The sequence below is a fragment of the Tachysurus vachellii genome, chromosome 16, assembly GCF_030014155.1.
Source record: "Tachysurus vachellii isolate PV-2020 chromosome 16, HZAU_Pvac_v1, whole genome shotgun sequence".
Lineage (NCBI taxonomy): Eukaryota > Metazoa > Chordata > Actinopteri > Siluriformes > Bagridae > Tachysurus > Tachysurus vachellii.
This window is the reverse complement of record NC_083475.1, coordinates 11489236-11513182: the sequence shown is the minus strand read 5'-3', so window position 1 is coordinate 11513182 and position 23947 is coordinate 11489236. Positions and strand designations below refer to the sequence as shown.

The 23947-nt window shown below is 38.0% G+C and overlaps 1 protein-coding gene across 2 annotated transcripts in view; it reads right to left on the bottom strand.

Annotated features, from left to right (window-relative positions):
* Positions 1 to 23947, bottom strand: part of LOC132859028 (chemokine-like protein TAFA-5) — a 122840-nt gene that overhangs the window by 1238 nt on the left and 97655 nt on the right. For both annotated transcript variants that reach the window (XM_060889590.1, XM_060889591.1), the window contains exons 3-4: positions 18200 to 18327; positions 1 to 254 (exon numbers count right to left, since the gene is read on the bottom strand). The exon at positions 1 to 254 is cut by the window's left edge and continues 1238 nt beyond it. In XM_060889590.1, the coding sequence (XP_060745573.1) occupies positions 246 to 254; positions 18200 to 18327 (137 nt within the window). In that variant the 3' untranslated portion in view covers positions 1 to 245. The remainder of the gene's footprint in view (positions 255 to 18199; positions 18328 to 23947) is intronic.

Genomic DNA, 23947 nt, shown 5'->3' with positions numbered 1-23947 from the left:
CACAAGCAGCAGTCTTGCAGGCTTTCGAGTGCTCTGTGTGAGGTGTTGTGTGGACGTTTGTCCTCCGTGGCGCTAGGGGGCGTTGCCCATTTACAAAGCGGAGCTACAGACAGGCAGTTGGAGGCGAAAGTTGAGCCGATGACAGACAGCAAGTTATCTACAGCAGGCGGGCTGGAGCAAAGAGCTCGTCAGGCTTCTATACAGTCCACGTGAAGCTCTCCACACCGTTAGAACTTCGGCCAGTGTTAGGAGACCTGTAGACACACAAACACATGCAACACATTTAGACAATTCAATCCAGGTATAGCTACTTGGCAATGGATGTTCCTTGGAAAACTGTTAAATATAATATGTAATATGTATTTAAATAGAAACTGTAGGTTTTTCAAAATAAAAGGAAGTTCCTTCCCTGTTCCTGATCTGTTAATCTGTGGTAAGACACAGTGCTAGATATTTACAGACATTTATATGTTCTGATAAGGATCAGTGGTTGGCTATGACTATATTCCATGACCAAGTTGGGATGTCTCTTATATGTACTTTATTAAATATATGTTTCTACAAAAGGTAGCATTGACACCTCACAGCTCAAGGGTTTTGTAGCTTTTGGGTATTCCAACAACATGGTATAGGTGCTGCACCGTATGCAATGGCTTGACATTGTCTGCATTTGCTTCCAAAATCAATTCAATTATTTAGATGTAAACTAACCTAAGTACAAGTAAAACCACTGTAAGTCTATTGTAAGATTTTGTGTCAGTAATGAGGCTGAAAAAATGCACTCGTGTCTATATCAGTCTTGTCGAGTCCGAGCAGCTTAGCATGTGAATGCAAACTAGTGTGTAAAACCGAATTTTTAGTAGATTGGTATTGAACAATACTGATTCTGATTCAATGATGACGCCTGAGATAGGCACAGGCTCCCCGTGACCCGAGGTAGTTCGGATAAGCGGTAGAAAATGAATGAATGATTCTGTCCTATTTGCCCTTTGCCTGTGTTTAGTTCTTATTGAGTGGTGTAGCTGGCTGGGGCTCATGCTCATTAGAATTTTACGACACACCCACAGAGCTCTATATCAGTCTGCTCATCCTTCCTGTTTATCTAACTAGCTCCTTTTCACTTTTACAGAGCATTTTCAGGTACAAGAGCTTTGTAGTCAGATCAGTGTTGCATTAGAGGCCAGAGGTCAAATGAAACTCATGCCTTGCGTCAATTTGCCTGTCGCTTGCTACATCATTGAACTGTCAAGTGATTTTGCTACCAGAGGGAATACTGAAAAATCCCTATACCATCTGGATGGTGCTTGGTCCTCTGCCAACGAGATAAGGCCACCAAATGCTTGCAAGATGGCACATGTCTTTAATAACAATGAACTCTTGACAACTGCGTAGGGACCAAACTGGTATTGGAAAGGCAGGTGTTTTCTGAAAAATGAACATGTCTAACTATAAAGCAGCGGGGATGGTGCAATCAAGATTCAGAAAAAAAAAATTCTATTTAAATGACATGCTCAGGGAGAAAAGTAATTGAATGATTTCAGAAGACTGGAGCTAAAGACAAGGCCGAATGTCTAATACGCCACTGTAACTTTTAGGTAATTAAATCCACCATAAAGTCACTACACAGGTGTACATTAATTCTATCCATGTGAATCCTGTGACCCTTTGGTGATTTAAGATGAGGCATTTCCATATCAGTACATTTTCATTAGCACCGAAAAGGAAGCTGATTTTTGAGCGCTTACAGTATGTGATGCTTCCTTAAAATTTTTAATTACAGCCGTTCGGTAACTGAATGAGGTTTTTTGCTTAAGTCTCGTAATACTTGTGCAGCCTAAAATAAACTTCTCGAAGGCTGGAACATACATGGAGTTACAAAACAGAAGCTATTTCCAGGCTGCTCATTAAACAGTGGAGTGGGGGCAGTAAACAGCAAGCAGTATTAGATGGAAGTGTGTGTATGGTTGGTGTCTATTCAAACAAAGCAGGCTAGGAGCAGGCAGGTGTGTGGTTTATGCCAATGACACATCTAAAATTTTCGGCATTTTTTACAGCATGTATATGTGTTTTGTTTCCTAGGTGTTCTCCAGGAAGGGTGCTCTCATTGTACAGAAACCTGGGTGTGCTTGTAAAACAATGTAAAATATACATGAAGCAGAGTACTCTTGCTCAGGACCTACTGTCACTTCAGCATTCAGGAACGACAATATCAGGCACTTTTTTGGCCTACAGCAAGGAACAAACACTAGAATTGGACAAGCAGAGGTGTAGCCCTCCTGAAGAGCCTCATAACCCTTTTCTCTTCTCCTGAGTCTTCACCAAATGAGCCCTAGCTATGATGACTACTTTCCACAGAACACTGAATCAAACCTAATCATGTTTGAACTGAAGGCCTTGGGCATGTGACTGGGCCAGGGACTAGTAGGCTTCCTCATTCAGGCTTGTCTAGACTAGAAATTCATCACTGGTGATTCTGAGAAATGATATTAGGCTAACCCTGTTAAGCCAAAAGTCTTTTGAAAGGGTGACGCTGTTACAGTTCACCAGCAAAATTCCAGTATGCATTTGAAGGCCAAAAGTACATTTGCCTTCTCAACCCAGACCATGCCCATGTCTCAGTCTGTGACACTAAATGGACTTGTACACTTACTACTGGGATGATGGATCACTAAGCAGGAACCAGTAGGTGGGCTGCCTGAAGGAGCAATGATGGGATACAGCATACCACCACATCTCTGTCTGGTACGATATGTTATGTCCTTCTGATCACATCCCCCTGCAGTGTGTCCATAGCAGGATGGCAATGTATAGACCACATTCACCATGCCTAATGCTGCTGAGCTTCACATCAGGCAGTGAGGGAATATAGCAGGTTGAGGTGTAGCTGAGCATGGGTTTATATTGTCAGGGAAGGGTTTAAGGCAGACCAGAAGGGCAATGACTGACATGACACATTTGAAATTGATTTCCTGCATGTATTTCTATTTGTTTCGTCTCTCCTTCTGTCTGACAGCAGAGCTGCGTGTTTGTGAGCGTGTGACAGTGGAGCAGAGCAGAGCAGCTGGAAAGCCGCTAGTTTGCTTTCATTTGTTTGTTTGTATTTGTTTGTCTACATTGCTGGTGCACTGCTCCAGAAGCCAAGGGGAGAGTAGAGTGGAGTGCTTGTTAAGGGACACTCTTTGACAGAGATGAGTTCTGCTTTCAGCATGAGGAAGTGCCCTCATAGACAGTAAATGTAACAATTGGTCCTCTTTTACTACTTCTAAAGCCCTATTCGGATGGGATTAGTTTTACGTGGGGACGTGGGGGTAAAATAATTATTACCAGAGCTTCTCAGTGATTTTAGTCCAGTCCGAATGTGCCATCTCGGTAATCATTACGGACAATGTCAGTAAAGATTACGGCGACTTTTACCTTCTGTAAAAAGGTCCGGAAAAATTACCTCAGGTAATACTGTACTAATCCCGTCCGAATAAACCCGCTGTAAATATGTACGGTAAAATTCCGTCATTAAAAGTTTTTGGCGCGTTTTGCAAACATGGAGGCGCCATGTTGTCTTTTTGCGCACGTGATAACAGGAAGCAACATCATACGCACATGACGACAAGGAGGTTACTGTGGTGCGTAAAGCGAGTTACCCCTCCCACTTCTGCTAGTTTTACTGAGATGTCTTGTCCTGTGCGAATTGGCCAATTTATATTACAGACGTCCTGATGTAAAATTACATTACTCCACGTCCCCACGTAAAACTAATCCCGTCCGAATAGGGCTTATGATGCACTCCATAAGGAAAATCTCATCTAATCTCATCTCAGTCTAATTTAAATGCTCCAGACAACTGACAAGACATACATAACTTGAATTCATGATCTATATTTTGTGGCCTAGTTTAAGTAAATAAAACCGTTTAACATTTGTAACCTGTTCCCTTCTACATGTTTGGCAAAATGATACCATCACAAGCTTTGACTTGGTAAGACTGGAGTTAAATGAATAGATTTCCTATTTGAAGATATGTTGTAGTTCAACATTGTCTTTGTCAAACTCCTCAAACACATTCATCTTGTCAAAGCAGCATGGATGCTGGTTCCTGACAACCCACTTTCCCCCTTTCTACTGGGGGAAAGCCACTACTGTCTTACTGCTGTGAATGAGGGTGGTGGCTTTGGACATTTTTGAGGGGATGTCTACAAACCATTTTTCTGACCTTCTGAAGACTTTAGAAACCTTTTCCGAAAGGGGCATAAACTTCTACTCTCACTTCATGGAAAGATGAATTTATGAATATAAAATAGTTTTCAGTTCAGCTGCTGCATATATGACTAGAAAATATTTTTTAGTTCACTAAGCCATATAGTAAATACCCATGGAACAATGAGTACGAGCAGTTCTGAAAGTAAACCAGACTAAGTACACACAGTTATTACATCAAAGTTCTATATAATAAATCAGGTAGAGAATGTTTGTCCTTTTGTTTCTTAAACGGTTCCACATTGGTAAGGCTTTAAAACCTCCGAGACGCAATCCAGATAAAAGAATTGGTGTTTTCCTGAAAGCACAATATCATGACAAGACACAAATTCAGTTTGTCAGTTGCCAAATTCAGATGGTCGCACTGCTGGGGCGTTTTTGTGCACTAGGATCAATTGATCTTTTCTAAAGCACATCCTTCCATGAGCCAAGAAAACATTCCACAGGAAAGAACGTCTTTTTAAATTTTGCATGGTACACGTGGGACATTCTGAAAGCAGACAACAGATTTGTGGGTGAAGTGTGTGAGAAGGCAAATATACATTTGCAAGTGAAGCCAAAGAAAGGAAGAGACTGTTATTCTCACCACATATGGGTTTTTTTTTTTTTTTACCTAGGTGTTCCATACAGTAAACAATCCCAGTGGAGCATATGGCCTTAAGCTGACGTTGTCTGGATGAACTCTCATGACTTCACTTCCTCAGATGTCACAGAGAAACAAACTGTATAAGAACCCTAACTACTCATATGTTACTGTAGGAGTATCTTTTTAATGGAATGATTTTGTCATCTTTTCCCTAACTGTGTCTGTTCCTGTATTTTTTTTAGCGTGTTATTTTAAAATGCTGAAAACACAGGAACAGTTAGAGAAGAGATGACAGAAGTGTTCAATAAAATCCAGCATCTAGAATGCATTTGGATATGATCATGAAGAAAACTTTGGGTAATATGGACAGGTCTGAACTAGAGATACTGTAGCGTTTCTTTAATTAGTCTTCCTATGTTTTAATTTAAGGTTATGTTTTATGTTAGAAAGTATATTAAAATTATGAAAAGTATGAAAGTATATAAAAATTGATGATGAAATCCATAATACATTTACACACAATATTCGTTCTATTCCTTGCCTCATCATCATTACCCAGATCTGCCATGTCAATATTTTTCAACTCTTCCGCCCTCATAAAATTCCAGCCTACAGTATACCTCCTACTGGCTTTCTAGAAAACTTCCTAAAATGCTTGTTTAAATCCCAGATAGATTCTTGAATCTAAAGTAGAAAAGTATTTAATCAGCAGCTTCATGCTGTATTCAATCATTTTTGTTCGAGTGTGTGTATCCAAATATGAAATGACAGATGCTTTGAAAGTATGTCTCAAGAATGTTGCTAGTATGGGTCATTATCATTTCTGTCTCCGCGCTGTCTTCATCTTGACTCCATTAGTAGGAAAAAGAAACAATTCATCTAAAGGATGTAATGAAGCTGATGATTTGATGATGTATTTCATCCCATTTTAGAAACCGAATTTCAGGTTCCTCAAAGTAGGCATGATTGCTACCTTGCAAAGTGAGATGCTTCTGATGTTTCTCCAACAGACCTGATATATTCATTCATTCATTTTCTACCGACTTATCCGAACTACCTCGGGTCACGGCGTCATCGGGCATCTCAGGCGTCATCGGGCATCAAGGCAGGATACACCCTGGATGGAGTGCCAACCCATCGCAGGGCACACACACTTTCATTCACTCACGCAATCACACACTACGGACAATTTTCCAGAGATGCCAATCAACCTACCATGCATGTCATATATTCAGACATGCACTATATAGTCAAAGTATGTGGACCCTTAACCACCACAGCCATATGTGCTTTTTCAACATCCCATTCCAGATTTTTTTTTTTCTGTTATAATAAGCTCCACTCTCCTGAAAAGGCTTTTTACTATATTCTGGAGCCTGGCTGTGGGAATTTGTCCATTCAGCCACAAGAGCATTAATGATATCGGGTGCTGATATCAGGTAAGAATGTCTGGGTTGTCAGTCAGTTTTCCAAATTCATTGTGAGAACTAATCTAAATTATTGAGTAACTAAAGTAGGTAACTAATAAATGTCTTTACCCACCAACAGGGCCTGGATTTAAAGGGGCAAAATAAAGACATACAGCTTTTGAAACAAATGATTGTATATATACACATGTGCATTAAAACGGCCACATTAAAATAGCCACATATCCGCTAAACTGCTTAGTAACCTTATGATATGTTTGGTAAGAAACATGGATTTGTAACAGAAAAAAAAATGCGAGCATGTGAGAATGCAGCTATGTTTAATTACTTTCCTATTTTTATAGCTACATTTGGGTAAAGCTTGATAAAGAGTATTTGCCAAGGGTATTTTTAATTCAATATATATATAGAGAAAATAATAATAATTATAATTAACATATATTATGCTATTATTATTAACAAATAACATTCATTTTAACACTAATTTAGTTTGCAGGACTGAGTCACAACCTTAACTGCCACGGTGTAGGTGGTGAGAGAATATTAATGCACTAAATCTACAGAATTTGGCATTCTATTATGTTTCCTAACAATGGAAATATAGGACAGACAGTTTTATTTCCAGCACCTGTGTTACTAGGCCAGTTAGTAACAATATTGAAGTAACAAAGCATCTTTATTGATGTCACACTGTCATTTATTATTTATTATTTATTATTAATTATTCTGATGATTCAGATTATGTTGCTCTAACATTCATTCTTGACCTTTTAGGACATTCAGGACATATAGGAAGAGTACATATGAGCATACAGCATTTTACTGGCTCCAAAATCAATGAGTTGCCCTAATGCAGTTCACATGGATCTATTTTTTTCACTTTCTGCTGAAGTATACACCTGGGGCTCTAGCTCTAAGGACAAATAGGACATCTTTTATCATCACACAATCCATTATGGTACCACCTCACATTCTTAAATAGATCAGTTTGTCTTGGTGCATTTGTCTTAATTAGAGCTTTAAAGCTGAGGAGGTGTGTACCTCGCTACGCTCACAAGACTGTAAGCTTTGCCATGTTTTGTGAGAAATGAGCAGAAAGATTCCCACTGCATCATAGTTTCTCACATGACAATCATCAGTGCTACCTGTCCCTGGAGCTCAGGAGCTCTTTGTGGTAAAGAGCTCTTCTAGGCACAGATTGTTGTTTACCTGGGAAAGCATCACCTGATTTATTGTTGTTGTGGCAGTTCAAAAAATGAATAAATAAAATTCTCTTTCAACTCTGCTTCCTCTTATTGTTTTTCTTGGATGACGCTCACTTGGTGGCAAAGAATGAGAGATGAGAAGCTGGTTGAGCAATCGTGTACACCGCTTTCTCACGCTAACACTGCATGGTGGTGTCGAATAATTGTGCAACACAGAAAAGTGTGAAATTCGAAGAATCTATTTAGACATACTCAACAAGCATCCTTTTTTTTTTTAGAAGTCTTTCTTAAAGTTGTACTGCCTTGATAATCATATCCGTTCGACTTTATTAAGCATGACCCAAAATGTCCTAAATATAACTTGGAGGAAGCCTTGCCTGAAATTAACTCTCCAGTGTATTCCCCATTTTCCAGTGAGACTCAAAATGGAGGCAGTGGGCCTGGACTGCTGACTTGGCGGATAAAAGCTGGCAGAGCAAGCTAATGGTCTGCAGCGGCCGAGAGAGCATTTGCATGGAAAAGCAGCTGTCGTCTCAACAGCCGTTCTGTTCAACCCAAGGTTTGGGATGTGTCCTGAGGTGCCATGCAGGCCCAATGGGATCAATTACGCAGGCCCCAGCATGCACTTCAGCTCTGCAGGGGCAGCCATCTTCTGACTCCGATCTGTACTGGACTTCCAGTAGGTCATCTTCTCGAATAATAAAAAAAAAACACCCATTATTAAGACATACTAATAAACCGGTTGTATGGACACATCGACCGGCCTCTATTATTCATCACTTGAGTCTGGTAGATGTTTGATGAGGCTTAAAGAACAGCTTGTTTAGATGCACACCAAAGCAGCCTCATTCCAAAATATCAGCTCTAGGAAAATAGCTGATCACTATAATCATTAGAGAAAAAAAACACAAAGAGATCAACTTTCATGCATTATATTCATGTATAATAATCTGACGGGCTACTTATCGAACGCATCATTTATTAGTTTGATTATTAATATTTATTGGTCACAGAGGAAAAAGGTTTGACTGACACAATATCCTGGAAACAGTGGATGTGAGACCGGTACACATCTGGATAGAATACCAGTCAGGGCACCGTGCACATAACTCCAACTACTGGAACCTCTACAAAATTTGAAGTACACAACTGTCTAGAATGTCTTGGGATTCTGTATCTTTAACAGTTCCTTTCATTGGAACAAAGAGGCCCAAAAGCTTCTCATCATGACAGTGTCCCTGTACACAAAGCCATCTCCAAGCAAACCTTTAATGCCAACTGAGCACCCAACATCAGTGCCTGACATCATTAAAGCTCTGGGGCTGAACAGGAAATCCCTAATGCCATGCTTCAAAAATCTAAAAGTCTTCCCAGAAGAATGGAGGATATTACAACAGCAAAAGAGGACCAACTTAAGAACGGATTGTTCAACAAGCACATATGTCCACGTAATCCTGACCATGTAGTATAATATAGCCAAATCTAAATACATTCTAAGGTCTAAGACCGTACTGAAAATCTGAAAGGTTTCATTTATTTAAGATTCTGCATAGTTTCCAGGTTATGCTTTAAAATGAAGCAAATGTGTAATATTGACTACTTTGAACAAAAAGTCTGACTTTCCTTCAGTGTTGACAACATACATAACACTCAATGGTTAAGAATTCTGAAATTCCTGTGATTATTTCTAAAATATGTTTGATGTTGTTGCTGATAATACCATTTGTCATTAAAAAATATTTCAAATAAGAAACAAGAGCAAAATTGAAGCATTTGCAGTAATCACCAAAGACTTATGGACCTACTGTATATTATTTATTTACAATCAATTCTAAGAAATTGCAAGAAAATATGTGGTGTGTCAACCATCTAAACTACAACTTTGTCTGAAGTGTGTCTGAGATGATGCCTTCTCAGCCTCAACGTAGAGCCCAAAGCCCATGTGTGCTCTACACATCCAGGTATTTATTGGCCAAACATGCTAGCTAAAGGGACAGAAGTGTTGTGCTTACGGTCGCCATTGTGACCTTATTGAAACTTTAGTTAATTAAATATTTACTTATAAAGGTGTTATGTATTATAAAATACAGACAAACTACAGACAGCAGTATATTGTATACAAGTGAATAATAATTAAAAAAAAAATTCTTATAAGAACCTCTCTGAGAGTGACATAAATAATGACATCATTATTTCACACATTAACGCAACAGATTTACTTACAAAGATAATTGTAATGCTATTCTTGTCTCAAATTTTTTAAACATTAAAACAAGCCATTTAAACTATGCCAAGACCTCCAACCATGGCATTGTACGTATCCACGAGCATGAGCACTCTCAGTCATGCCTTTTGATCGCAGGCTGTCAAATGTGATAAAATTACCATTTTCAATCATAACACTGGGGAAAAATCAGAGCCTCTCACCATCATCTCTTCTCAGAAGCAGCATGGAGGAGAACAGGCGTTCCTGAAGTGCTCTGATTTAGGTATGACTTTAATAAGTTAAATGGACCTCATGCTAATAGAGTGTAATGCTCTCTCTCTCTCTCTGTCTCTCTCTCTCTCTCTCTCTCTCACACTCTCTGTCTCTCTCTCTCTCTGGCTCTCTCTCTCTCTGGCTCTCTGTCTGTCGCTCTCTCTCTCTCTCTCTCTCACACACACACACACACACACACACACACACACACAAACATACATCATTCCTCTCTTTATCTCTCCAATCTGTCAATTTCTTCATAAACCCTTTTCTGTCTCAAGCTCATGCTCTAGTTCGTTAAAATTGCATAAAGCTTCTACACACTAAGCTGTACATGGATGTTTGGACACTCTGTGAAGATCTAGTTACATAAGATTCTTTAATTACAAACCCGATAAGTGACTAACTGAATGCCTGAATAATGACAATAGTTGCATGTTAATGTTTAATCATTAGTTGATTATTATTTTATGACTATAATTAAGACAGATCAAAGTGGTTATGTATTGTTACATAATTGTACTTCACTTCACTTTTTAATCTATTCTGAATTTTTTTCGTCAAACAAGTCACAATGTCAGATCACTAAACAGAACAGAGAGGGTAAATGAAAAGTCTATGAATGTCTGTTAAAACTTCGAATGCATCTCCCCCTGATGCCAGTTTCTACTTCAACTAAATCATTTGCATAATTGCAAAAGACTCGATAGATCACAATAGGTATATGTTTAGAAAACTAGAGTTGTTGAACTACAGCCAGTGGGTTTTTTTTCTCACTTTGCTGTGTTTTTTTATCAGTACATGGTTCAGCCTGAAATGAAATCATTTACAGGGTCTGCATCTAGACCAGTGGTGTAGTCCTCAAAAAAAGTGGCATACTACTACCCCCACCCACCTCTTAAAGCCCCTGTTCCCTGCCACACTGCCGAAACAAGAAAAGCAAAAACAACACACTGAAGTCAAGTTAACATTAATGTCATGTAGGATGTCAGGATTCCTAAAGCAAATATTTAATAGATATAATTTACATATTTCCACAAAATGGTTCCATATAAAATGCCTTGGGATGACAGAAGCACAAATACAGAGCGGACATATCCCTTGTTATTGTGCATTGAGCTAAAGCAAGTAGAGACCATGCATTTAACAATATCTGTAATAGCTCTTATATAAGCAGCAGGATTACATATGTTTGACAAAAGCTGATTTACACACTGAAGTTTACATCACAGTGAAATGTATATTGTTGTATATTGTTTATAATGCAAACAATAAAAATAATCAAAAAGCAAGGATTCTCAAAATAAGTGTTGTAGTATAACTATCAGGACATCAGTGGTGTGTGAGCTGAATTTGGTGACAGTACAGTGTATTACAGTGAAGTTATTGAATATAATTTCCATAATAGTGAAGTTATGGAATTGTTTGCATATTTAAAAAAAAAATCATAAAAAATATACAAAAAGACATTTCCCCAAAATAGGTGTTGTAGTATAACTATCAGGACATCAGTGGTGTGTGAGCTGGTGACAGTACAGTTTATTACAGTGAAGTTATTGACTTTTTTTAGTATTCACTTTTCGGGTTTTGCACTTTGCAGATGGTCCCTCGGAATCTGTCTCTCAGCCGTCTGCACATAGAGACTTGTGTATTTTGTCCACCTCGGAGGAAAGCTGATTTTGAGGAAAATTGGGTTGTAGCTGCCTCTCTACATTACTACGATAGAAAAGAGGTGTTATTTGTGTAATAAGAGCGTTTAGCTCAAGCGTTATTGACTCGGGAAACTCGAATCTGTAAATATGCGGCCAACTTTACTTAAGTCTGCATCAACATGACACCAGCTTCTGTTGATGAAGTAAACTCTCCTCCCTGTAAACGCTCGGTGAATCTGGAACACGACAGCTGTCGGGGGAGGGGAAGGGGGCGGAATTCAAATAAAATGAACCAATTACAACGAAGTTTTGCGTTTGAGTTAAAAAATGTTAAAGGGGAAGAAAAGACGAGGGTAAATTATGGACGTTTGAAGCAGCAAAACAAGTGGGAATAACGCGGGTATAAGCTAATATTAAGCCATAAAAGTCGTTATACGCAAACAGCCCTGGGGAAAAAGTAAGCATACTCCGTATACGTGCGTATGGCCCCGACTACACCACTGATCTAGACCATAGTGATCACCAGTCTGGTGATCTTTGCTCTATCCCAGGGGTCGGCAACCCGCGGCCCCGGAGCCGCAAGTGGCTCTTTCATCCCTCTGCAGCGGCTCCCTGTAGATTTGGAAAATAAATATTTAATTTAAATTAATTTTATTTTAGTTAGCTTTTTTTATGCAATTCTAAATTCTAAGATTATGATGCTCTTGTAACATTAAAATAAACCGTGTTTAATTTTTTTGTCGCTCAAAATATGCGTTGTTCTCTCCTCACTAGACGTGTACTTTTCTATCCAGTTAGACAGTGAACAAGTGAGATGTTGGTTCATGGCTTTTAATCTTTCAGTAGCTTTCATGAATCTTCTCAATTAACGTTAACATTAATATTTCTCTCTTTTGTTTGTTTTTGTAAAACTGTAAACAGATAAAGAATACACAGCAATTAGAATTCTATTCAATTACACACTCAAGCACAGCCAACCAAACAGTATTTAGTGCCTAAAACATTCGAAGGAAACATTAAATCAACAAACTAACAAACATTACATTGTCATGTGTGTCTCATAACTATGTTCTTAGTTTTAGGTAATGGCTTGTATACACGAAATCCAAATTACCTTAACTAGCATAACCAAAGACCGCTAGCATACGGTGCTAACTAATGCTAACTCTTTGCACTTACGTTTAACTTGAGCAATATTTGCATCTCTGAATTAATTAATTTACTGTCGAACATGATAAACTACTAAGCTTTATATTTATGACAAACAATAGCGACTTACAGCCTTATGCGGTCACAACTTCACTGTACAAGCCGCTCTTCGGCCGACACTTAACAATAAACTCCACTTATTACACAGAAGTTACCATCCCAATCCGCACCACAAGATGGCACTTAAAGTTCAACATATAAACAAAATCCTCTCTTTACAGTTAGCAATTAAACTGAACCATTACATGCGTCATAACTGCAGACTTGCGAAATCCGACACAGAAGCGGACGCATTTTTGGTTTGCTGCAGCCGGAAAGTTAAAATTTTGACGTCATGCAGGGCTGTCAAGTGTCACGCACTGAGAGAGACAGTCACGCATTCGGGTCTTTTTTCACGTTCTTTCTCACGCAGAAAAAACTTTTCAACTTTTTATCATATATTTATATGCCGCACCGCTGTCTCTATGGAACCGAGCAGGAATCAAGCGCGTCTCAGTTCTTAGTCGAGCCTGACATTCATTCATTCATCTTCTACCGCTTATCCGATCTTCTCGGGTCACGGGGAGCCTGTGCCTATCTCAGGCGTCATTGGGCATCAAGGCAGGATACACCAGAGTGGACAGAGTGCCAACCCATCGCAGGGCACGCACACACGCACACGCACACTCACACGCACACACTAGGGACAATTTTCCAGAGATGCCAATCAACCTACCATGCATGTCTTTGGACCGGGGGAGGAAACCGGAGTACCCGGAGGAAACCCCCTAACCCTAACCCACGCTTGCCTGTCTTCAAAACCTGAGAAAACCCTGGTCATGAATACGAAGAGGACTCAATTAGACATTGAACATTTTATTTGAAAGTAACCTTCAACCCAGCGTCTTTTTTGTTAAGGTTAGTTCAAACTGTTCAAAATATTTTTGTTTGCTTGAAGAAATAAAATCGTTTACTCGGTAGCAGTTCATTGATTTCATGAATGCAACACACTACAGTTTTTTCTATACTTTCCATAAAGGTAAAAAACGACATATGCAGTGTTATCTTCATTTTAGATGTCAAAAGGGTTTTGTGGCTCCCTGTGTTTTTTTTCTGTGGGAAACGGGTCCAAATGGCTCTTTGAATGTTTAAGGTTGCCGACCCCTGGTTTAGGAGAAGGAGTTTAGTTGTTCTGCCTTTAAAATGGAGGCAGCTGCAATCAGATATTAGTTAATTTATTCTCCACAGAGAAGCAAATCACAAATAAGTGTTTATTCTTATCTAGCATGGAGTTACACCTGGGTTTTACTACTGTATGAGTAGTAATTTAGCTGAATATAGCATCTACCCCACCCTCTCTGTCTCTCTGTCTCTCTCTCTCTCTCTCTCTCTCTCTCTCTCTCTATCCAGTACAGTAGAGACGAGGTCTAGTAAAATCTACTGAATACTTTTTCAGAGCTATAAATCACTTTGGTCTGTACGTAATAGCACCACTGATCTTTAGCTTCAGCTTTAGCTTTTTTTTGCTTTAGCTTTGCTACATTATAAAACACTGTGTAATATTATGTAATTGAGCTCATTTTGAGAAAATCCACTTGTTACTGCAGTATCCCTGAGTCTGTCCTACTCAAACCTGTCTATTAAAACTTGGCATGGATCAGCCAGTAATGTTCCTATCTGGCAGCTTCTTCCACTTTATCCCAAGCAATGGAAACAAGGGAATTTAGCATGGATCTGAGCCAAGAAACAGACACCGTGACAAACTATACATACACTTACACACTCTTTCTTTCTCTTTCGCTTACTCAGACACAACCTGGCCAAGAACAGCGAATGAAAGCGTTAACTGCCTTATTCTCTACACATGAGCTCACAGATGCCCATGATTGCACACTGATATGATTAATAATGGGGACAAAAATCTCTGTGTTTGCATTTAATTAAATTCTCTTGGACTTCTGGTCTTAGAGGATTGTATCTAGGGTTTCATGGAAATGGCCTGTTTAAAATAGTGATGATTCAAATAAACCCCTACAGTCTTTGTAGTACTACTCAGGAGCCCTTTAAAAACCTATGTTGTTGATATGGATGACAGCATTATATGCTTTAAGATAAGGACCCTATATGGACAGAGTCATTGTCATGATAAAGGAGCATGTGCACTATGGGGACTCATATGCACAACATGTTTTAGAAGGTTTTAATATGTGCTGTTTATGGGCAAAGCAGTATGGAAAATAAACCCTAATATGGTGTTTGGTGTGAGACTACACATCTCATCATGCACAACACATCAGAGTTTGAGGTGGATGAGCTACAACAGCAGAAGACCATATCAGGTCCCACTCCTGTCAGCCAAGAACATGAATCTGAGTCTATCACGGACACAGACTCACCAAAACTGGACATTTGAATATTACAAAAAAAGACAATTTCCAGCTTCCAGTTTGGGAAGTCTGTGTGACGATCGCCTCAGATTCCTGTTCTTGCCTAATTGTAATGGAACCTGCTCCTGTTGTCGATCATCTATCTGAAGGTTCAATGTGTTCTGCATGCTGAGATGCTTGTTTGCCTCACCTCTGTTGTAAAGAGTGATTATCTGAGTTACTATATACTTCCTGTCCAATTTCAATTGTAAACTCTAGAGACGGGGGGGCACGGTGGCTTAGTGGTTAGCACGTTCGCCTCACACCTCCAGGGTCGGGGGTTCGATTCCCGCCTCCGCCTTGTGTGTGTGGAGTTTGCATGTTCTCCCCGTGCCTCGGGGGTTTCCTCCGGGTACTCCGGTTTCCTCCCCCGTCCAAAGACATGCATGGTAGGTTGATTGGCATCTCTGGAAAATTGTCCGTAGTGTGTGATTGCGTGAGTGAATGAGAGAGTGTGTGTGTGCCCTGCGATGGGTTGGCACTCCGTCCAGTGTGTATCCTGCCTTGATGCCCGATGACGCCTGAGATAGGCACAGGTTCCCCGTGACCCGAGGTAGTTCGGATAAGCGGTAGAAGATGAATGAATGAATGAATGAACTCTAGAGACAGTTTTGTGTGAAATTCCCAGGAGGCTAGCACTAACCAGCACCAGCAAATATAACATGTTTAAGCCTATCTGCATATTAGTATAGTATATTAGTCGTGCAGTCATTAGTTGGCTAAAAAAAGCATTTCAAATGGCCAAGTGTTTTTTAAAAGTGCAAAGTGAATAATCGTATGGAAAATCTTGCCATAATTCATCAACCTCCACATTTTTTAGTTTCTGTATCAGTTTCCCTCATTATCCAATCAAATGCATTAATATAAATTCTTTAGCAAAAGGCAGAGGCTTGCTTCAGGGCTGGAGACATTAGTTCAGCAAATTGATAACATGGGTGTGTAAAGAAATGTCGATAGCAAAAATAAAAAGTTTAATCACAAATAGACAAAGACATTGATGTTTACTTTCCTTGCATCAATTTGGAAACAGACGTGCCTGATCTTTTCGATTTTTCTTACTTGAAATAGCAATGTAAAGCACTGCTAGGGTTAGTTTTGATCTAATTATTGATGATTACACACTATAAAAAAAATTGTGGCTATCATGTTAGTTGAAATGGGGGCACGGTGGCTTAGTGGTTAGCACGTTCGCCTCACACCTTCAGGGTTGGGGGTTCGATTCCCGCCTCCACCTTGTGTGTGTGGAGTTTGCATGTTGTCCCTGTCCCTCGGGGGTTTCCTCCGGGTACTCTGGTTTCCTCCCCCGGTCCAAAGACATGCATGGTAGGTTGATTGGCATCTCTGGAAAACTGTCCGTAGTGTGTGATTGCGTGAGTGAATGAGAGTGTGTGTGTGTGCCCTGCGATGGGTTGGCACTCTGTCCAGGGTGTATCCTGCCTTGATGCCCGATGACGCCTGAGATAGGCACAGGCTCCCCGTGACCCGAGGTAGTTCGGATAAGCGGTAGAAAATGAATGAATGTTAGTTGCATATTTAGACTATCTAGGCAAGGTTTCTAATATTATGTTAAAGCAACGTAGAAATAAATTCCTCTTTTAAAGAGACGCAGCCCTGTACTGAAACTATTTCATGAGACATGCTGCACGAGAAATAACACTTTTTAATAATCTTATATTGCTGCAGCATTAGGTTTCTATAAAAATAGCTCACATTTCCTTATCATGATATACACTCATGCTTCTATTGTCAGAATATAATATCACATTAATTTTGCATCCTTGTTTAGATTTGCCTGTCTGCTTCTATCTCTTCCTACCTCCCTGTCCACCTCTTCTTTTCCTGTGCTATGAAAAACTTGTGGTAAACAAGTCACCAACAGATGAATAAAAATGTGATGGCTATGCTCCTGAAACCATCAGTTTGGTAAAGTTCATTGCCTGACATTAAAAACCGGTAAGATGCAAATGAGCAGCGCAGAACGAATGAGCACAAATTAAACTTTTTAATTGCAGATGACAGTACAGACAGGAGCTGTAGAGCTTCACCTCTCTCTCTTTTCCTCCCTCACACTTCCACTCGCACACATACCATCCGTGATCATCCATCTGCTCTCGTCATTAATGTTGAGTGATCTTATGCAATTACAACTAATTAGAAGAAAGTCCAAGCTCAGTGTTACTAAGCAAATCATTTCTATCAGTTCTGTGCTTGCTGAGAAGAGTTTTTTATATAAGCTTTAGAAAAGGCACACATGCCTAGATTTCAATGTTAAAATGTATCCAGAGACCATTCAAGTGGAGATTTAAAGGGATGCTTTTGTGGCATAAGAAGAAAAAAACAACAACTTCAATTTCCCTTTAGTATTCTCTTTGGATTCATGCTGTTATATCACGTAATATCATTTTCTTCATATTTACTTATTTACCTCGGTTGACTCTCCTTATAAAAAAGGAACCAATGTTTAATCTGTCATAAATTTTATATTGTACCACTTTTTTTTGTACCAAAATTTTAATATGTTAGTAATGAAGCAAAACAAAGCAGCAAACAAAATCTCACAACATATGTATTAAAACCTGCAATCATGTTCTGAAAATCTAATATTAATAAAATATGATAATCTTTTATCCTGTAAAAGATGTCAGACATAGAACAGTACAGTTGAGTTTCTAATATCTAATAATATTTAATAATAATAATATTTAATTATGTTATTAGTGTACTTAGAAATGGAAGGAAAAAAAAAAACAGATGTAATAACCAGTGTTTAACTTGTGATGGATGTCAGAAATTAATAAAAATATAAATAGCATCAAATATATAAATTTGAGTGTAAGCTTGAAAAAAATATTTTAAATGATGTTATATTAATTAAATTATATTAATTAGGCTATTACATTAGTCGATTAGCTGGTAGGAATTTTTGGAAAAAACACATTCACAAACTAGCTAACAGAGAGAAGTGTTGTGATGGAGGAGACTCACCGTGGTAGTTTTGACCCGGCCGCCAGGCTGTGTGCAAGTCCAGCCTGATCTATTTACCAAAAGGTCACAGCCTTCATCGTCCAGACATGGCACCATGTCACACCACTGCTTGGTCTTCACGATACGGGCTGTGAAGCAAAACAAGAGGGAGGTTATCAACCATACAGACACACAAATCCACACACACACACACACACACAGTGTAGTGAGCCAGTCAAACCCATTTTATCTGAAAAGAATTCTGCTCACACTAAACAGTCTACAGTATGCTGAGTACGGCAGCAGGAACACACAGTATCGGCTGTTAACATTGATCACGTCTAGTGAACTGTAGCGTATCCACGTGACGAGGCTTGGCTGCAAGCCGTCTCGCTTTCTTGTCCCATCTAATGCACCCCTGAATGTCACATGAATGCATGGCACAATGACAACGAAGAAGACATTCCCAGTGAGCACAAAGACATTCAAAGGACATGAAGAACATACTCATGTGATGTCAAGCTTTTACCCAGATTGAATTTTTTTTTTTCTGAGGACAGTAAAGACAACTGGTACCAATTACAATGCCTTTTTATGGGACAAGCCAAGCCAGTCCAATAATGGATGTACCTAAATGTCTCCATTTGGTGTGTGTTCACTGAGTTTCACTGAGAATGTGAGAAACACACATTCATTTCATCTCATTTACACTTACACACTCCAGTTTCACCAAACTATACAGTGAAAAATGCTGCAATCCCGTCTCATTAAGTGTGATTATAGGGTGTGACACTCATCATATACAAATGCCAAATTATAAAATAAACAAATACAATTGAATTAAAATTAATAAATTAAATAATTTTCTTATTTTCAATGCCAAAGTGCATGCTGTATTTGTTTTAAATATATGAATAAATGTTGTTCAATTGAATTATGACAAAAATGATCATATTGTACAGATATAATTGTTAACATGCATGCATCAGAGAACACTAATTTCACAAGTCCTGCAGTACCCAGGCAACAGGCTGCACGTTGATGATTTCACTAATTAAAAATAAATAAGCTGTGCTTGAATTCGAAAACATTTTCTGGTAACAGGCATTTACCCTCTACTCATATTCTGTAAAAGCAACGTTCCCCTTTAGTAACATACTCTTTTTTCTTTTATTATAGGCAACAATATATTTAACCCCTGACTGTGCTGTTTTAAAGCTCCAGTAAGTGGATTAAGTAGCGTAAATTGCCCTTAGGCGTGAATGTGTATGCATGCTGGCCTAAACAGGTTTACTAAAGATGAAGAAATAAAAATGAAGAAAGGACGCGCCTAATGTTCTTATTTACAATACACACTATAGGCTATAATGTGAAGTTATATTATTTATACAATCAGGTCACTTAAATAGGAACAACTCTACTCTGGTTATTCATGCAAACAGTTAATCAGGCAATCATGTGGCAGCAGCATCATGTATAAACTCGTACAAATTCAGGTCAGAAGCTTCAGTTTGTTTTTTTTATCAAACATCAGAATGGGAAAAAATGTCTGTAGAGGTTGCACATAATGTTGGAAAAAAACAATGGGTTTCTTCAGAGGGGAAGACCTTGTTGTGGATAGAGGTTTGAGCTGATAAGATAAAGGCTAAAGTATCAGAAAAGCATCTCAGACATATGGACATTAGTTTTAAATTGAATGAACTGTGCACATATGATCGTTTACATGCATGTCCCAGAGAACACTAATTTTGCAAGTGCTGCATTACCCAGGCAACATGCATTGATGATTTCACTTATTAAAACTTATTTTCTCCACTGATACTGTGCAAAACCTTCCTTTTCTTTCTGTTATACTTTAGTTTCCTACAATCTTTTCCTTTACCTGTTATAATAATATATTTAACAAAATTATTTCTCAGACATGGACAACTTTAAAAGCTTATGAAGCAATTTTAATGCATTTTTAAACTCACAAGAGCTAGTAGCTTTAATCTCCTGACTCTTTAATCCAGCTATTTTATTTTGAAATTCTTCTTATCTTCAATCAGAGACTGCTTTGAAAGCTTCTTAGCCGAAAGCCGCAATTGTGTCTATAAGGAGGACGTATGTTAACCGAGTGACGAATACAATTTCACATCAGATGCTATCCATCTTTATTCATTTGCATTTCCTTAAGTTTGTGTTCTTATGTGAAATCCACATGACATAATAAGATACTGTACATCACTGCTGACGAAGATAATGTGGTAAATTTCTGCAGACTCATGATGGCAAGGAAGGGGGGAGTTCTGGGAAAGTAAGGTCTAACAATTGGGTCTAATATGAGAGTTTTCAATAATCATTAGCAATCACAGTAATGATGCTGCTGGAATTGGAACAGCCTCACCTCTCTGATCCTCCATTTCTAAAATGAGCACACAAAAGGAACTAGGATGGGGATTTAAACAGCAAAAAAATGACAGAACAATTTGCTCAGTGAGAATGTGTGAATAAAAGAGGTCAAGAAATCTACAAGCTTTGATTTCTTGGCTGTTTGTGAATGAAAACTAGGAATTAGAAACTAATATTTTCTACGGCATATTTTGTTTGTTATTCAGAGTTATTCTATGTAACATTACTAAAGCTAACAGTGAGAATTTTTAAGCGTTACACCTCATCACCCTGCATATTTTCCTTACTGTAACTGTTGATGTGTCAATACACAAAGACTGCTATTTAGCAGATGAAACTATAGGCTTGATCAGAGGTAATGCACTATACTGAATTGTACTGTACCTTACTGTAACTGAAGAAAGTGTAGTCTGATCTGTTAACTGTGGCGTGAATACAGTAGGTGTCTGTATGCAAAATCTAATTACGGATAAGACTTTTAACACACTGATTGCTGACGTTTATTATTGATATCTGGATATGTGCTTTCTCTGGATTTTTTTTAGACTGATGATATTTTTTATGCTGCAAATTTAGTGTCTTTCACCTAAGAGAAATATACTGAAATGTTTGCCAGGGAATCATAATTACAGATACTCTTAAGGTGGATGGCATGGCATATTGTTTCTCCCCTGTCAATCACAGCAAAGTTAGCCAAACATAGGCATCTCCTATATGAAAAAAAGAGCATAGGTAGTGATTTAACTATTTAGCTAGCTTGGCTTTTTTATGTAGTATGTGTTATGTGTTTAAATGTCTCTTGATCATAGTATAGGGAAAACTTGTATGCTTGAAGTGAAACTATAATGAATTTCTTTTGTCCAGATACTGAAAAGTATGCACAGTGAACACTGAATTTAAGCATAAACTTGTATCATGTGGCATCATTTAATCATAAGCCTCTGCTACTACAAGCTAATAAAACATCAGCCTGAAAATCATCATTATAACAGTGCTAAAATGAATGTGTGTATATATCATTTCCTGCAAAGATGCTTTCTGTTTCCAACAGAAAATATGTAGTCTGTGATTATTTATTATACATACAGTATATGGGTAGAAATAGTTTGCAATAATGTATTATTCATAAAAAATGTTTTATTTGTACGCTTAACAGTTCAGTACACACACTGTGTTTAAACAAGCACAATTTCAAAGCCCCGAGTTAAGATATAAGGTCTTATAAGTTCACATAAGTGATATTTCAGCAGTCTATTCGGAATATGTTCTCAGAGGGATGCTTTATATCAGAAACAGGAAGTATTTCTCTTAGATTAATTAGACAAAAATAAATGATATCTTTGATGGGAAACATCAACACATGAAACGCAATTTCATGCTGCAGCTCGTCTTGTAGATGCTGTTGATTGTACAGATAATAATCTTTTCACTCCAGAGTTGCAGTCTCTACAGCTTATTCTCTGTTTGTTACCTACCCTATATAATGTTGAAGGAAAAATAAATGTGTGGCTGTAGCAGGAAACAAAGCATTTTCAAAGCGAAGTGTTTCAATTAACAGTTTTTTAACACTATTTTGTACTGAACATCAAGTCAAAGGAAACATAGCTAGTAATTCACAGCACACCATAAAAATCAAACAAATGTCAGTCATAGTCATGCAAAAATCTTAAACATGAACAGCTGTACAGATGTATCACCTCTAATGCATAATGCATAGATATGACATCTGATATTTCATTAATTTAGTTTCAGATCTTACTTTATCCCAGTCATGGTCATGGTAGGTTTACTAAATGAAATTTAATGGAAAAAAAAAACTTTTCTCTTCTCAAAAGTGCTTCTTACAGCCAAGTTTATAAGTAGACGCTTGACTATTGCTCTATGTGCACATTCCAGATTTATTCCTCTTTGCTACTATAATAACTTCCACACTTTGTGAAGGTTTTCCACTAGATGGAGAAGAGTGGCTATGAGAGCATTAGTGAGATCAGACACTGATGTTCGGTAAGGAGAGCTAAGGTGCAGTCAGTGTTCCAGTTCATCCCAAAGGTGTTCAGTGGGGTTGTTAAGGTTTAAGGTCCAACCTCAACACACCATGACTTCATGGAGCTCACTTTACGCACAGGAGCATTGTCATGATTGAGCAAGTGTGGGCTTCTTCGTTCCAATGCAGGGAAGGTTTTATCCTACAGCACACAAATCCATTCTATATTATGGTGTGCTTTCAGATTTGTGGCAACAGTTTGTGAATGAATCACATATGGGTGTTATAGTCTAGGTGGTGCAGAAAGACATGTTATGTCTCCTTACCAGGTCCTTGATTATTAAAAAATTCCATCACACCTTTGCGCTACTTGTCTTTATCACGAGTAGCAAGACTTTTATTCAGTATTTAAACAAGGTTTCTGTTTTTTTTCCCCACCAACTTCTGTTTTTTCTATTCTTTTCTAGCTTTTTGTATTCACATTTTAAAAAATTCCCACAAAAGAATAGAGGGACACAGAGGGGAAACCCCCATGCAGTCACTGTCTCATCTTCTGACACATCAATGCCTCAAATAGTAGCTCTGTGAATTGGCAATTGTGGATACAAATAGACATTCAATTTTGGCCTATTTGGGAGGACATTTGCTGCACCAACACTGCCAATTTTCTTCTGCTTCTCCACCATCCGCTTTTGTCTCTGTCACTCTCTTTCTGTCTCTCTCTATGTTCTTGGAGATATTTTAGAAATAACAGAACTTACAGAATAACAGAACTTACTTATCATCATCATCATACTCTGGTTTTCTTACATAATAAATAGCAAAAAATAGTAAAAAATAAAAATAGAAGGATAATGATCATACTTTGTGTGTTGACATGATGTACTCTTTAACCCTGTAACCTTTTTTTATTTGCCTTATACATATTTTCCAGCCTAATGAGTTAAACAGACTACACAAACTATGCAAAATGAATGATCTAACAACGAACCAGACTTTTTTTTTCATTATTATTATTTCATTTTTTTCATAGATTACAATGTTTAGGTTTGAACTGCAAGTCAATGCATATATATATATATATATATATATATATATATATATATATATATATATATATATATATATATATATATATATATATAACAATTATTGCATTATACAAGTACCCATGTAATGCTCTGGCATCTATTATGCATCTATATCTAAGTATCTATAATGCTCAGCTGCAAATAATGTTTACTCTTCATAGCCGCTTTCTATTGCTGGCATAGATATAAAAAAACGAGTAAAAACACATTTGTGTATATTAAACAGTAGCAGCAGCATAAAAAGAATCAGGCTAGACTAGGAACTATGAGCAATAATGAATATCTAGGAAACATGTGAATAAC